Source organism: Curcuma longa, chromosome 3, assembly GCF_044706935.1.
Source record: "Curcuma longa cultivar G26 ecotype Majalengka, Jawa Barat chromosome 3, ITB_CL_G26_1.1, whole genome shotgun sequence".
Taxonomy (NCBI): Eukaryota; Viridiplantae; Streptophyta; class Magnoliopsida; order Zingiberales; family Zingiberaceae; genus Curcuma; species Curcuma longa.
Window position 1 is genome coordinate 305,703 of NC_133863.1, and position 16,907 is coordinate 322,609.

The 16,907-nt window shown below is 39.5% G+C and overlaps 3 protein-coding genes and 1 pseudogene across 10 annotated transcripts; 2 read left to right on the forward strand and 2 right to left on the reverse strand.

The window, feature by feature from the left end:
- Positions 1 to 334: 334 nt before the first annotated feature.
- On the reverse strand, positions 335 to 3,905 carry LOC141824898 (serine/arginine-rich splicing factor RS31-like). Of its 8 annotated transcripts, none has more exons than XM_074712237.1 (5): positions 3,892 to 3,905; positions 3,608 to 3,739; positions 2,143 to 2,255; positions 815 to 1,047; positions 335 to 644 (listed from the first exon to the last, which is right to left on the reverse strand). In XM_074712237.1, the coding sequence occupies exons 2-5, from the start codon at positions 3,711 to 3,713 to the stop codon at positions 365 to 367; spliced, it is 732 nt and encodes a 243-aa protein (XP_074568338.1). In that variant the 5' UTR covers positions 3,714 to 3,739; positions 3,892 to 3,905; the 3' UTR covers positions 335 to 364. The 8 variants fall into 8 exon arrangements, with proteins under 8 accessions (XP_074568338.1, XP_074568342.1, XP_074568343.1 ...); XM_074712241.1 differs by having other exon boundaries at positions 815 to 1,044; positions 3,814 to 3,904; XM_074712242.1 differs by having other exon boundaries at positions 335 to 629; positions 3,814 to 3,904.
- A 972-nt stretch (positions 3,906 to 4,877) lies between these two features.
- Positions 4,878 to 6,200, reverse strand: LOC141824153 (bifunctional dTDP-4-dehydrorhamnose 3,5-epimerase/dTDP-4-dehydrorhamnose reductase-like). The gene is made up of 2 exons (XM_074711395.1): positions 5,732 to 6,200; positions 4,878 to 5,444 (listed from the first exon to the last, which is right to left on the reverse strand). The coding sequence occupies exons 1-2, from the start codon at positions 6,185 to 6,187 to the stop codon at positions 4,989 to 4,991; spliced, it is 912 nt and encodes a 303-aa protein (XP_074567496.1). The 5' UTR covers positions 6,188 to 6,200; the 3' UTR covers positions 4,878 to 4,988.
- A 2,955-nt stretch (positions 6,201 to 9,155) lies between these two features.
- On the forward strand, positions 9,156 to 12,391 carry LOC141824152 (cytochrome P450 704C1-like). The gene is made up of 6 exons (XM_074711394.1): positions 9,156 to 9,592; positions 10,466 to 10,681; positions 10,747 to 11,040; positions 11,123 to 11,455; positions 11,756 to 11,959; positions 12,043 to 12,391. Exons 1-6 carry the CDS (start codon positions 9,287 to 9,289, stop codon positions 12,220 to 12,222), a joined length of 1,533 nt encoding a protein of 510 aa, XP_074567495.1. The 5' UTR covers positions 9,156 to 9,286; the 3' UTR covers positions 12,223 to 12,391.
- A 1,141-nt stretch (positions 12,392 to 13,532) lies between these two features.
- On the forward strand, positions 13,533 to 16,802 carry LOC141822916 (uncharacterized; annotated as a pseudogene).
- The last annotated feature ends 105 nt before the right edge of the window (positions 16,803 to 16,907 follow it).

Below are 16,907 nucleotides of genomic sequence, written 5' to 3' on the forward strand. Positions count from 1 at the left end.
ATCTGGTTCACCGAAATATTTCCAGCAAGTAAACTTGAACTAAGGTAAGGAAACAACTGCTAGAAGAGGAATAGAGATAAGAGTCATCTTGGTACAACATCATGTTCATGTCTAGCAACAACTGCTGCTACTACTGCTCGAGAAAATAGAAATGCCATAGGATTCATCCTGAATTTGTTCAATTGCAACCTTGTAAAATGTCTCGTGTCGTTTACCGACAAAGAGGAGAATATGGCTCCAAACCAGAAGATGCAGATCAGTTCCAGCGGTCAGCAATAGAACATGATGGAAGCAAAACTAGCAGAAAAAGAATCACAAATGGGGCTTGTGGATAAGCAGCTGATTCCGGGAAGTTTTGCGGTCCTCATCTCCGACTACGACCATATTCGGGACTCCTGCTCCTGCCATACGAGGGACCGTCATACCGGTCGTATACAGGACTCCTAGCTCGACTGTAGTCAGGGCTCGGCCGGCCCCTTCGGTATACAGGACTGTCTGAGCGTCCATAGGATCTAGCTTCATGCCTACCATAACCACCACCACCACCACCACCACCTCTTCTTGGGCTATCACGCGGATCATAATCTCCAGCGTCGTCGTCCCTGAATGCGTACTCCACTGTCACCATCCTGTCCAATATCTTGCTGCATTAACCAGTAGGAAAATGTAGCGAGAGACGGTCAGCAAAAATTAACGCATAGGCGGTTTTTTAGTATACAAACTGTTACTGCAATTAAAAAAAATGTAAACTGAATTGCATAAACATGTGGAAAAATAGAAATTTTCCAAGGCCGTGAAGGCAGAAACAACTAACCTCATGTTGGTGTTGTCAAGGGCTTTGGTTGCTTCTTCCTGGGTCTTGAACTGAATAAATGCAAAGTTCCTTCTAATTCGAATATTAGTAATTGTCCCATAAGGTTCGAAATGTCTTTCAAGATCTCTATCTCTAGTACGAATTGGATCAAAATTGATGACAAACAGGGTTCTAGTAGGCTTTGTATTTGTCGCGGGTCTAGAACCATCGCGTTCCCGCCCGCGTTCTCCCTGCTGAAAAATTAGACAAGCGAACTGCGTTGTTAAGCAGAAAATATGGAGTAATGTTATGAACTAGAATATCTAGAAATATGCACATTCTGTATCAATATTCACTACTCCGATTTGGGTCCTACTGTTGCATCTTGATGATTAATCCAAAGCTTTGGACAAAGATGGATCCAAAAACCTGATAATAGGAATTAGCATAAAGTACTTGTCTTATTTACTAAGGCAGGACTAGTGACCAGAAAGATAAGAGCGTTCTTTTTGGAAGTCAACCCCCTACAATATTTTGCATTTGCTCAAGCTCCTTTTAACAGGGAGAGATGCAAAGGACCCTTATAACAGGGAGAGATGCAAAGGACGACAGCAAGGTGACAAAAGTATTGACTTCCACAACAGTCCTCTGCATTGCAGCAAGAACAGTCTGCACAACTTAGGTACATATATTCTGAAGAGGTTGTTGATGGTAATCCGTTGGTATCTAAGTACAATAATCTCTTCACTATAAAAAGTGTTTTGTAATTAAGATAAATTTTTCATTAATAGTACAACAGTAAGACAAAACATTTTAGCAGGAATATATCTAATGATATTATCAGCATATAGTCTTATGGGTTGTTAATGTTATTCTTTGGTATTTTAAGTTATATTCTCTTATAAAAAAGGAATTATATTAATTAAGATAAAATTTCTACTAATAGTAGAACTATATCAGAAGCATTTTAGAGGGAACATCTCACTACAGATTGATTCATGAATGGCAGTTAATTCAAGTATTATCATACCAAAGCTGAATGTTGGTGAAATATTTTAAGCAAAAGTAGATGTTTGGTGAAGTAGTATGGATAACTGAGCCAATACCAGTTGAACAAATATTGCATATTAAATTAGTGAATCTTAATTCATTTATTTGTCTATTGGGAACTCAGAATAAAAAATATTGCAGTTGCATTTTTCTCCCATATTTTCATTATCCAGCAAATGTCGATATAAAACCTAGTATCTTATTGAACACCAAACATTCATGATCAGATTATGTTAGATAATGTTTACCACTAGAACCCAAAAAACCTACTATGGTAATAAAATAAGAAGTTATATTACCCTTGACCACTCAACTGACAGCTTGCGTCTACTATAACCAAAAGGTATACCATCAAGTCTGTATATGGCATCTTCAGCATCCCGTTCATCATCAAAATAAATAAATGCATACCCTGCCACAACAAATCATAAAATTTAATGAGGAAGAATCCAACAACTGTATACTTCCAATTTTTCTTCATGCTAGTATCTCACAGAAAATTGAAATATAACATTACACCTGCAAATTTTATGTAGGACTTATGAACATAATGAATGTGAAAAAGTTCTACTATGTCAAACAAAACATAAAAGTCGTACAACTGAAATTGTGATAAGTCATCGCTGAACATGCTTCCCTGTGATTAGAGCAAGTGTTCAGCTGGCATGAAATGACAATATCTGAGGGCATGACATGGTGATACATTCTGTAGACATGGAATGATGATTTAATCTGATGGCATGGCAAGATGGTACAGATCCTCAACTATCAAGCTTGGGCAAGAACTTTGGGCAATGCAATTCTTATCATGAGTTTGTTTGATGTATATGAAGAAAGTCAGTTGCATATTGATGGAGTTGATGTTCTGAGTTCTGAGAGAAAGATTTCCTTTGACATGGATGGTTTTTGAATGTAACTTGGAGAGCCTAGAAAAAGCTCTGCTTCCTTAGTAGTTCCTGCGTAAAAGCAAACTTTTAAAAATAGGCATTCTTCACCAATCTATTATAGTTCTTGATCTGTACAAGAGAATTCACTCTCATCGTAGTTGAACACATGAATATCGAACAAATCATGCTCCCAATCAATAAAGTTTGTGAATTTCTTGTTTTAACTTATGAAACATCTTAAAGCTGATTATCTTGGAGATAGTTTTATACCAAAAGAAAAAAAGAAGACTAAAGAATCAAGGAGATTAATTAATATGCAAAAAAATGCTATGGTATATTGGTAGTTGTTAAGCTGAATCTTTAATCACACAACCCTGTTCCAGTTAATCTATAGCAACATGCTGAAATTATTAAGTCATCAATAGTATTAACGCCAACCTAATGTGACTATGTGACTTTATTTGTGTGAATTAATTGTTCATCTTATTGCCACAAGTTTTACCAAGATATTGTATAACAATATTTAGGCGAAAGCAGTATTTGCATGCTCTTACATATTTAAATTCGATTAATGGTGTGACAAATACACAAGGCTCCCCTAATGCTAGGTTTGGGAGGTTCAAAAAATGGTGGTCCAAGAACACAAATCTCCTTCATCAGCCCACAAATATAACTCAACTAGTTTGTCACTGAATTTTACAAGTTAGTAGTACATCAGGAACGAGAACATCAAAGAAATACGGGCATAAAATTGAATAAAAAAAAGTCCTCGTGGAAACATTAGCATCGTAAATTGTCATTATGGTTCCCCAAAAGGCCAGAAGAAAGCCACTCCAGCAAATGAAAACGAAAACAAAAGTAAAGGAGAGTAACATACCGAACTTCATGTCGATGCGATCTACCCTTCCATACTTAGAGAAGAGCCGGTCAAGGTCCGAATGGCTAGTATCATTGTCGAGATTTCCACAGAACACAGGCCTCATCGTCCCAAGCTAGATCCAAAGCAAACCTGCAGGCGAAGAAGATTTGTAAGCAAGAATAAATCAAAAAAGGGCTACAAGAGCATCAGTCTGAAGATCGAACAAAGTAAAGGGAACCCTAATCGAAGTAGGAACGATTAGGACGAAGAAGCGCTGGAAACCCTAGCGAGAAGCACGGCACCTTTTCGCGAGGCGGAGTGCTTGTGAAGGAATCGGGCCAAGATAAAGAAAGGCATTATATAGGGCTAGTAAACTTGGGCCGGCCGTTGATTACTTAGCGGCCCAAAATGAAATCCAATTATATATATCTATAAGGAAATGTTATTCTGCACTCCTTGCACTTGCACTGTGTGATCATTTAAATTTTTTTATTTAATATTTTATATTAATTCCGATCAAATTTAAATTTTAAAGATAAAATCTTAAATAATTTAACTATGAGTTAAAATAAAAAAAAATCTTATGTACGTGTGTATATATATATACACGATTTTGATATTCTGCGCGATTCGGCCGCGATTTGGCCGGAATCCGGTCGAATTTCGGCCGGAATCGGCCGGCGCGTTTTGTGCGCGTCTATGTAGTGTACGGGAGCGTTCGAAAGTGATGGACGGCTGAGCTTAAGCGCGCGATCTGGCTCAGGATACACCCGACACGCACTCAGTCAATTGCACACGAAGGTATAGATATATATCTCAAGAGATAGAGTTTTAATATGTAGGATACCATCCGTGAGCACCATCGTGAGCCCTAAGTGTAAAAAAAAAAAAAATTGTTAAGATTTAGAATTTAATATTTAATTTTAAAAAATAAAAAATACATATTTTTTAGTGCTCATGGTAATGCTCATGAATAATGCCCAATATAATATTACATACCTCAAACAAACAAACAAAAAAAAGTGCACTCAATTCCACGATATTTTTTATTATGATAAAACATTCAAAAGGAACAACTAATAAAGGATTAAAATCATGCTTTGTGAACCATCATTAACTAAAATTAGAAATGCCCATTGTATAAAAAGTTTAGGGTTAGAGTTTCCATCTTCATTTTATAAAATATAATAAATTTCAATTAGTCTCATTGACTATCTCTGGAGGTGACGGTCCCATGAAAATTTCCCACCGTTTAAAAAGTTTAGAAAATTCTTATAAATACACGAGTTACAGTTTCCATCTTCCTTTTATGAACCATAATTAAGCCTCCATCACACACTTATTTTCAGAAGAATGCTAGATCGACAAAGAAGGGAAGAAGAAGAGAATGGAGATGGACTCAGGGCCTGATGGGCGTCTTCCTATTTGGTTGGAAGACATTTTTGATCAACGACTCCTTGATCGGGAGAAGCTCGGGGAACTCCTTCTTCAATTTGGTCGCATCTAGCTCATTGTTGCTTCGCGGGGCGACGATCACCTTGGCCTGCTCGGCGAGGGTGAAGTTTCTCCAGCTGAATTCCGGATCGATGTAGTCTCGATACATCTCCAGGATCTCGTTGTGGCTGACGACTCCCGGATTGGTGAAGTTCCATATGCCAGTGAGGTTCCTCTTCGCCATTTCGATCGATATCGGCAAGAGCTCGTCCAAGATGGTCATCGAGTTGGGTATGTCGACGACCTTATCGTAGCGGGTGATCTTCGTGATGAAGTTGCGAGGGTTCGTTAGGTCTGATGAGATGGGCATTCGAACGCGGAGCGTGCAAACGTTCTCGTAGTTCTTCAGCAGCTCTTCCACCTGTCGAACATGAACAGGACCTCAATCGAAAGCACAAAGAAGAGAAATCACAAACAAATTGACAAAAGTGTTTGAACATTTGGATGGATCAAGGGACACAGATCGAGAAAAGGGGGAAAAAGAACTTGGAACAACCGAACAAGCAAATCCGACAAAAGTGTTGAGCTATATCAAATACTGATGTGACCATTCAAAATCCCCCAAAACAATGGCAAAATGAATCGGAAATTGAATCGATCGCTTAGAAGGCACTCAGATCTAGAACAGCAAGTAAGATGAAGGCGTACCATGGCCTTGGTCTTGGAGTAGAAGGAGCCGACGAAGTTGGGCGTGTCCTCCTCCAGGAACCCGACGCCGGAGCCGAGAGGGTGCTTCTCGTCGTACTCGAAGATGCATCCGGTGGCGTAGTTGATGAGGATGAGGCCGCGCTCGCGGCAGACGTCGGCGAGGGTGAGGGTGCCGACGACGTTGGCGCGGATGGTCTCCGCGCGGTGGGTCTCGCACCAGTCGACGTTCGGGCGTCCGGTTACCCCGGCGGCGTTGAAGACGTGGGTAGGGGCGGCGGCGGCGATGTCGGCCTCCAGCTGCGAGCGGTTCTCTAGGCGGCCGGCGCCGTAGGCGAAGGCGATGCCGCGGTCAGCGCAGAGCCGGCCGAGAAGGCCGCCGATCCAGCCGGTACGGCCGTAGATGAGGAACCTGAGGCCGGACGCCTGGGAATCTCCGTTCGCCGTCGCGAGACCCATCGATCGCCGGCTTCTGCTCGAGATCGGAGAGAGGCGTTATGTGAGGAGTGGCTATAATACGCAGGGGAAGGCGATATAACGTCTGCCACCATCTGAAGCCGCCATTTTGCCCAAAATAACGGACGCTACGAGCGATACGAGTTACAGGCTAGCTGGTCGTAACGGGATCCAGCCGATGCACTAGCCGGCTGTCTCGTTCGACGAGGACCTACTACCATCATTGTCTACTATTGGTGCAGAAGTGGTCCCCAGCGAGCCCCACGGACAAGGGTAAAAACTAAAGTCGATTCATTATTTTCTTAATAAGGATATTAAAATATATATGAAAAGCCTGCTTCATTTTATTTTTCATTCCTAAAATATCATTATTGTCAAAAATTATGTGATAAATTTATTTTAATTAAAAATTATTTTTAATCAAATTTTATTTTATTATTATTATAATAATTTTAATCCTAAATAAAATTATGTATATATTAAGCTTGCAATTACATCATTAAATCTTAAATCCCGAACACATAAATGGATTATAAAAGATTAAAAATAATAATTTTTTTAAATTATTTTTGGAGGATTCCAAAATGACCCAATTGTGTGATGTAAATCGAATAATGACGTACCAACTACTCAATCATGTTGCCGTGGCTTTCAAGGTGGTAAAATTCAATGATTTTTTTTATTTTTATATCACTGATTAAAATTATTACCACATAATTTTAATTTTTTATCTATTTTTTAAAATTATTAACACATAATTTTGAGGGCATGATTTCAAATTAAAAAATAGTTTCTTATAAGACTGTATGTAATAAATCTAATATGATTTAATCTTTTCTTAATATCCCATATTGATAAATATTTCGTACATCGAATTATCTTTTTTATCTAATATTACATGTTGATGAGGAATCTTGAGACTTCTACGAACTAGGATTCCGTTGTCGGACGTTGCAAGGCTTCTTCAAATTGAAGGTTAGTAGCATGATCCTCCGAAGAGAACCGCAAAGAAAACTTAGGATTGATTGAGAGCCACATGAAGAGAAAGTTGAACATTTGGGTAAAGCTTTAGTGAACTCGGTTGCACTACTCGACTCAACTCGAACCAAATCATGATGTCGGATATGGGGACCCTTATGGCCATCTATCACAAACATACAAACATCTCCAAACAACTCCTCCAATTTTCAAAATTTCTGATGCCACAAGTATTCATGACTCCATCGTCCACAACCACTGAAAAAATATCCGATGAAGATTCCAACTACAAAGTGGCATCAATTAGAAGACTGAACTTCATTTTGCGACTTGAGTTGTCGAACAGGCCGATTGAGTTCGGCCCGAGTCATGCTCGGCACGATCTATTTCCTTACGAGTCATGTCGTGTGGGTCCCAGTTGAAAAAGACTTATGCTTTGTTTACTCCAAACACTTAGATTTGAATTGAAGAGTGTTTCAATTAGAGATCGCGGATGGTCAAACCATCAGTCAACGAATGATTCGACATGCATGACCTTTTAGCGGAGCTCAAAGGAGAAGATGATAAAGACCTGAAATACACTTCAACAGGAGGTTAGACTGAGTTAGAGAGTCTTGACAGGTCACTCTGATACCCAATTTAGTATCAATGGAAGAAGATGAAAATGAGTGTAGGTAGTTGTTGAAAATTATCAAACCAAGAGTTGTTTATATCTTACAAAGGGTTTATATACTAACGGAGAATGTCTCTCTACATCGATTTGAGAGAGATCATTGATCGGGGCTCGAAGACCGACTCTGACGATTGTCGACTTGAAGTCCCGACAATGAGGCGTTTGGGGGACTAAGTCTGCTAGTTTCATAATTGTATTGCGATGTAGCAGTCACTGATTATTCATACATTTTGGCTTTATGCATAGGTACGAGGATATCCAGGAGACCGAGCCTAACAATTTCATAATCGATCTGATCCCTTTGCAGGCATCACACACTTGGGGAATTTTGGTAGTTGACGGAGGGTAGTAGTCGAGATGTGATGGTCGAGACGAGACTCGAAATTGAGACGGCCGAGACGAGACTCAGGACCAAGATGGTTGAGACGAGACTTTAGAGTCGGACGAGATTGCTTTGGAGACCCAAGCGAGGTATACGACTGAGCCCATGTTAGAGCCCAAAATATAGCCTGAACCAAAGGTGACAGCTATCTCACTTAGTTGGAATCATTTCTCCTGAATTTATATTGACTTGCCTTGCCAGATCAATCTGAACTCTGACCTTCACTTACTTTTAATCTTTATTGTAGAGGGAGTCACATTATTTATGACACTTATATTAAAGTGAAGAGTAAAGGGAAGTAAGTAAAAGAAAAAGGAGCTCCCCAATGGAATGCAATGGCAAAATACATAGAGGAGGAGTAATAAAAAAAATCTAAGTTCGCATTTCAAATATGATGAATATTTTTAAAATAATTTTGTAAGTAGGCATAAATTATACTTTAGATTTATTCAACATCATCTACATTCATAATTAATCGAGCATTCGATAGGGAAACTAGGAGAAGATCGTATCCGTCTATTTTTTTTATAATAAATAAATATTTTCACTCGTCGGCGTTTCTAAAAAAATGATAAATCCCAGTCAATATCATGAACTCAATCCTTGGGGTGGTCGGCTCGGTCCCATAGAAGTTTCCCACCGACCACCAGAGTAAATCGGGAAGCGCATACCAATCTAGATGCCCAGCATCCTTTGATTGCGTTTCCCATTTGAAAAAAAATTCTTACAAATACGCCGTAGTTGGAATCAAACCGTGGATTCCTAGATCACAATCTGAATGTCTTACCGTTGCATCATTGCTCCGGGAACACTCATTGGCGCTTCTAGATAAACAAGACGTTAGTCAACGTCAACCGATGACAATAATGCAGGCTCGGAAAGTCAGACCAAGCCCTCGGATTCATCTCCCCTTTTCCAACAACAATCACAGAAGTTCTGCAAGATATCTACAGCAACGAAGAATTGTCCAGAAAGAGACATCCAATTCATTATTTCTATCCTTCCTCCCCTTCTTCTTCTTCTTCCCAAGTGATTAAAAAAACCAGCTTCTTCTTCACCTGGAGCAAGCATGGACTTGTTCACTGTCACTGCAACATTAGGCCTTCTCTTCTCAGCCGTGTGTGCCTTTGCCCTTCTCTTTCGATCAAGCAGCAGCAGCGACAACGACAACCAGAAGAAGAAGCAGTATGCCCCTGCAGTTGGGACAATTCTGCATCAGATTGTAAACTTCCCAAGGATTTACGACTACCACACGGAGCTCTCGCGCAAGCACAAGACCTTCAGGTTCTTGAGTCCCTTCTGCCAGTACATCTACACCTCTGATCCTATCGTCGTGGAGTACTTCCTCAAGACCAACTTCCAGAATTATGGCAAGGTACTAGTAATAGTTTATGGTTGGACTTAAATTTGTTTAATAAGATAATTGAAATCGAATAAAATTAAGATTAAAATGATTTAAGTCATTAAAATAGTTGCTCAAGTTTAGTTTGATTTCTTTTCTACAAATTTGAGTTTGATTAGTTAGATGTTATTGAGTTCTTTGAAATTTTTAAAATTATTTAATTGGTTAGTAAGATTGATATTATAAATTTTTTTTGTCATTTATAATGAATTGTTCACAATCTTTCAAGTTTGACGGTCCCTGGAGCTTAAGATTTTGAATGAAAGCTCAGAAGTGAACTCAAAGGGGTGAATGGATACATGAACGACTCGGAAAGAGTGAATGGAAGGAAATAAATTATACAGTAGGAGTGAAATTGTTATGCAGAAGAGTTAAAAAAAAATGATAAATCTCAGTCAGTCTCATGGACTCAATCCCTAGGAGTGGTCGGTCCGGTCCCACGGAAGTTTTCCACCGACCACCAGGGTAAATCGGGAAGCGCATACGGCGGTCAATCCAAATGCTCAACATCCTTTGATTGCATTTCTCATTTGAAGGAAAATTCCTGCAAATACGCCGTAACTGGGGATCGAACCGTGGGTCCCTGGGTCACAACCCGGATGTCTTACCGTTGCACCATTGCCCCGGAGACTTATGCAGAAGAGTTAAATTACATAGCAGAGGAGTGAAATTATATAGCAGAGAAGTGAAATTGCTACGCATAGAAGTGAAATTGTTATGTAATATATGACTGTCCGACTGAATAAATAAATTCTTACTAAATCAAATATCAAATTTGTTATGAACGTTTGATTCATTTACAACTCTAGTATTGAGGTAATAATCTAGTACTTGTTTTGCTTTCAGGGGTGGATGAACTATGAGAACCTAAAAGACATGTTTGGCGATGGAATTTTCGTAGTCGACGGCGATAAGTGGCGGCACCAGAGGAAGCTTGCCAGTTATGGGTTCTCCACAAAGGCCCTGAGAGATTTTAGTTCAGCAATCTTCAGAAAAAATGCATCTAAGCTTGCTCATGTTGTTTCATCCTACGCCGAAAGCAACGAAAAGTTCGATGTTCAGGTAAGTGTATGAAGCCATTTTGGTTTGTGAGTTCATCTACAAAGTCTGAATTTTGCAACCGACAGCACCTACTGATGAAGTCGACAATGGATTCCATATTCCGAATCGGGTTTGGAGTGGAGTTGAATTGCTTGGACGACTCCGGCCAGACTCAGGGGGCGAATGAGTTCGCAAAGTCGTTCGATGCCGCCAACGAGCTGCTCATTCTGCGATACATAAACCCGCTGTGGAAGATCATGAGGTACCTGAACATTGGATCTGAAGCAAAACTCAGAGACAAAATCAAGCTTGTCAATGAGTATGTGTACAGATTGATCAGTATCAGGATCGAGCAGGCTTCAGAAACAGGAAATGAACCAGTAAGTAACTACTTTTGTACCATCAATCTCCTCCTTTTCCGGGAAGACTAATGTTTCTTATTCGATCTGAATCGAAGAACAGAACGAAGACATTCTATCGAGATTTCTCGATGAGCGAAAAAAGGATCCACAAAGCATCAGCCTTGAGTACTTGAGGGACATAATACTCAACTTTGTGCTGGCTGGGAAAGATAGCACAGCAGGCACACTGGCATGGTTCTTCTACTTGATTTGCAAGAACACTCATGTTCAAGAGAAGATTCGCAAAGAAGTCCTGGAAGTGACTGAAGCCGCAGATCCTGCGGCGCCTTTCGATGTGTTCGTGGAGACTATAAGCGAGGATTTGCTTAACAAAATGCAATATCTTCATGCCACGCTCACCGAAACGCTCAGGCTGTTTCCTCCTGGCCCCATGGTAACAAATTGAATCTATTATACATAGTCTTATCTTACATTATAAAAGATCATAAGATCACACGATAGCAAGTTTATTGTTACGCTAAATCTCTCCTTTATTATAAAAGTATCAAAATGATGTTGAAATTACAATCAAAGTTTCACATTGAAAATACATAAAGAAGATAATGAATTTATAAGATGAAAGATCATGAAAGCTTAAGTTGAAAGTGGACAATATCATACTATTGTGGAGATATATTGATTCCATCGATTCTGACAAATGAAGTTAATTTTTACGAATGATTTGCAATTGCAGGATAGTAAGGTTTGTTTCTCGGATGACACTCTACCTGGAGGCTACACTATAAGGAAAGGTGATGTTGTGTTCTATCAGCCATATCCAATGGGGAGGATGGAGTACTTGTGGGGTGCCGATGCGGAAGCTTTTCGCCCCGAGAGGTGGCTGAACGACGACGGCATCTTCCAGCCGGAAAGCCCATACAAATTCACAGCATTCCAAGTAAAAAACAATCTGAGAATCAAGCTTTGCGGTTCGAAAAAATCTAGAAATTTGAGGCTGATTATCTTGTTTGCTAATTTCAGGCTGGGCCAAGGCTTTGCTTGGGGAAGGAGTTTGCCTACAGACAAATGAAGATATTCGCGGCAGTTCTGCTGCGATTCTTCGAGTTCAAGCTCAGCCGCGAGGGGGAGGTTGCGCGCTGCAAAACCACGACAACTTTGCTGATCGACGGAGGCCTCTTCCTCGAAGTTCTTCGTAGATGAAACATGTGAATTTGCAAGCAAACTCGTTGTCATCTCTACACTCTTGGAATAAGTAGTGACTTTCTCAAAATAAAGGATCACTCCTTGAACCTATATATCCAATTCCAAACACAATTCAATGGCAACTGTGTGGAACATTTATAGCAATCAATGAACTCATTTGGGTCGAGTTCATCATAATTCTTCTTCCATTTTGTTTAAATAGATCGAATTCTTCTTCCTCCTCTTATCCAGTGACAGTAGCAATTCTCCTTGCATCGAATAGCAAGAAGAAGAACAACAATAAAAAGTAAAATTGTAAATGAACGAGATGTTCGTGATTAATTCAACATTTAATTTGATAAAATTCATTTACGTTCATCCAAATATCAACTGCGGCTATAAATGACAAATTATTATTATCCTCAAGATATAATTGAATTGGTTACAATAGGGCTATAAATGATAAATTATTATTATCTTCAAGATATAGTTGAATTGGTTTAGAACAGACTTACTAAAATAAGCAAAAGTTGAATATCAACAAAACTGAGATAATACCCTGATACACTACATAAAAAATATAGCAGGAAATTTAACATGACATACTATATGCAATGGGTCCCACATCCATACAGTGGGACCCACATCCATGCAGTTGAATGTGTTAGGCTAAGTTTTATGCTATATTTTTCATGTAGCATATCATTTTTCTTCTCGATTTATCTCTTTATAGATGATCATGAAGTCAATCGTGTAAAACCGCATCGTGAAATCAATTATGTAAGAACGCTGAGATAGCAGATTCTATCCTTTTTACTAAAAAAGAAAAAAAAAGAAAATTTTATTATCTTGTATATAATTATCTATGAGTACTATGTGAGCACTTATTTTTTTAAATTTTTATTTTTTAATGATTTTAAATTTTAAATTTTAAATTTTAAATGATAAATAAGAAAATTTTTAAAAAATTAATACTAGATATTCTTAGATGGAAATATAAAATAATATTTTATTATATATATATATATAATAAATAAAGTTGAATAATATTTTTGAATAATTTATAAATAAATAGTATTTAAAATCAAACTATTAAAATAATATATATGAAAAATATTTTTGAATAACTTTATAGAATTTTTAATATTCTTTTCAAATAAACAGTGTCCTCAGTCAAACCTCCGCAGGGGCCCACGACTCGTCGCCACCCACCCCGATAATCCTATAACTTTTTTTAAAATTATTTTTTATTTTCCCTGCGCGCCTTCTTTCATTATGGAGCAATATGACGTAAGCGCTTACGTCATCAAACTATTTCTGTTCGTCCCCCGCACCTACGAATAGCAGAACCAGCAACGAGATTACTCTGCCATCGTTCGCCGGCGCCGGCACCAATTTGCACTCCCATGGCCGGAGCTGCGGCGGAGGACGTGAGGGTTTTGGGCGTCACGCTGAGCCCCTTCGTCGTCAGAGTCCTCATCGCCCTCCGCCTCAAGAGAGTCGAGTACGAGCTCGTGGAGGTGCGGTTCGTGGAGCCGAAGAGCGAGATCCTGGTGAAGTACAATCCGGTGTACAAGAAGGTCCCCGTGCTGCTCCACCGCGGAAAACCTATCTGCGAGTCCGCCGTCATCGTCCAGTACATCGACGAGGAGTGGTCCGACGGCGGCGGATCCTCCTCCATCCTCCCCGCCGACCCCTTCGACCGCGCCATCGCTCGATTCTGGGCCGCCTACATCGACGACAAGGTAAAGCCCCCTATTTTCGAAATCCATCGAATAAAAACCAAACATTTGACTCCGATTTCTTCGATTTGTACCAGTTGACTGCTTTAATTAGGGCTTCATGGAAGGAGATGGAGGCGGCGAAGGTGACGGAGTTGGCCGAGCAAATCCGACAGGTGCTGGGGCTGCTGGAAGAGGCCTTCGCGGAGTGCGGCAAAGGGAAGGGCTTCTTCGGCGGGGACTCCGTCGGCTACCTGGACATCGCGCTGGGGAGCTGCTGGGGGTGGATCAAGGGGCTGGAAAAGGGCAAAAGCTTCAAGCTTTTGGAGGCGGAGAAGCTTCCTCAGCTGGTGGGCTGGGCGGAGCGGTTCCTGGCGGAGGAGTCAGTGAAGGGGCTGGTTCCGGACGCCGACGAGTATGTGAAGCTTTACGCATCCATCGCGGCTTGGGTGAGTGCTACTCCTTCTGCATAAGATCTTGTGAGGTAGTGAATGGCGTGAAATTAGGGTTTGAGAGTCGAGAGTTCTCCTAAAAATAATAAATAAATGTGATGCAAATTTTAAAAAAAATTGAAGTTTTCAAATATCTATGAAGATAAATAACAAATCTAAATCCAGTGAAAAATTCATATCTACCTTGTTTTCGAACTCATTTATCATCTTAGTTATAGATCTTGTTTTTAATCGGCATTGGGTAACGATTAATCTTGGAGTGATCAATTCGACTCCATAAAAGTTTCTGACTGCCAAGGTAAATCGAAAAGCGTTCGCGGTGGCCTATTTAGACAGACCGCTTTCTCTAACCTGCTATTTATTAGAGGGAATGATGCTGGTAGTGTGCCGCAGTTGAGTTTCAAATATGAAATTCTTAAGATCCATCGAAAGGTCTTAACTGCTACATCATTGCCTTGGAGAAAGTTATAGATCTTATTTTTTTTATATGTGTGTTAGTGCAATCGATTTTTGATCAAGTTCGAATTGACTTGATCAAAATGAACGAGATATTTGTGAATAAATTTGAGTCAAGTCATCATAATTCTTCTTCCATTGTAAATGATCGAGATATTAGTGAATAAATTTATCATTCAATTTGATAAAACTCATTTATGTTCATTCAAGTACGTGCAAGGTAAGAAGTGCATGATAACATTTTCATATATATATATAGAATTTTATTATCTTGTACATTCACACTTAAATTTTTTTTTATTTTAATATAAATATTAAATTCTAAATTCTAAATTATAACTCTAAACTCTAAATTTTAAATAATAAATAATTTTTTTGAAAATTAATATTAGAATGAATATGTAAGATAATATTTCACTATATATATAAAATAAATAAAGTTAAACATTAATGAGCTTGACTAATATTTATAAATAATATTTTTGAATATTTTATAAATAAATAGTATTTAAAATCTATTATTAAAATAATATATATGAAAAATATTTTTGAATAATTTTATAGATTTTTTTAATATTCTTTTCAAATAAAGAAATATGATAAATAAATAAATTATAAAATTTAAAAATAAAAACGCTGATAGTTGTTCTTTGTTAAAAGCTTGAACAAATTAATGTTCATGAACAAATTTGAGTCAGACTTGAACTCGTTAAGATTTTAAATAAATAAATCATAATTATTTTGATAAATAAATAAATATATTTGAATACGACTGTAACTTTTTTTAAACATTATTTTTAAATTTTTTAAAAATAATTGTACTCGACTCCTATAACTTTTTTAAAAATTATTTTTTATTTTTCCTGGGCCTCTTCTTTGATGATGGATCAATGTGACGTGAGCAGTTACGTCATCACACTTATTCTAAAATTAGTAAACAAATAGTGTGTTCGGCTCCCGCAACTACGAAGAGCAGAACCAGCAACGAGATCACTCTGCCATCGTTCGCCGGCACCGGCACCAATTTGCAATCCCATGGCCGGAGCTGCGGCGGAGGAGGTGAGGGTTTTGGGCCTCACGCTGAACCCCTCCGTCATCAGAGTCCTCATCGCCCTCCGCCTCAAGAGAGTCGAGTACGAGCTCGTGGAGGTGCGGATCGCGGAGCCGAAGAGCGAGATCCTGGTGAAGTCCAATCCAGTGTACAAGAAGATCCCCGTGCTGCTCCACCGCTGAAAACCTATCTGCGAGTCCGCCGTCATCCTCCAGTACATCGACGAGGAGTGGTCCGACGGCGGCGGATCCTCCTCCATCCTCCCCGCCGACCCCTTCGACCGCGCCCTCGCTCGGTTCTGGGCCGCCTACATCGACGACAAGGTAAAGGCCCCTGTTTTCGAAATCCATCAAATTAAAAACAGAACATTTGACTCCGATTTCTTCGATTTGTACCAGTTGCCTGCTTTAATTAGGGCTTTGAGGGATGAGACGGAGGCGGCGAAGGTGACGGAGTTGGCGGGGCAATTCCGACAGATGCTGGGGCTGCTGGAAGGGGCCTTCGCGGAGTGCAGCAAAGGGAAGGGCTTCTTCGGCGGGGACTCCGTCGGCTACCTGGACATCGCGCTGGGGAGCTGCTGGGGGTGGATCATGGGGCTGGAAAAGGACAAAAGCGTCAAGCTTTTGGAGGCGGAGAAGCTTCCTCAGCTGGTGGGGTGGGCGGAGCGGTTCCTGGCGGAGGAGTCAGTGAAGGGGCTGGTTCCGGACGCCGACGAGTATGTGAAGCTTTACGCATCCATCGCGGCTAGGGCGAGTGCTACTCCTTCTGCATAAGATCTTGTGAGGTAGTGAATGGCGTGAAATTAGGGTTTGAGAGTCGAGATTTCTCCTAAAAATAATAAATAAATGTGATGCAAATAAAAAAAATTTGAAGTTTTCAAATATTTATGAAGGCAAATAACAAATCTAAATCCAGTGAAAAATTCATATTTACCTTGTTTCGAACTCATTTATCATCTTAGTTATAGATCTTGTTTTTTAATGGGCATTGGGTAACTACTAATCCTGGAGTGATCAATTCGAC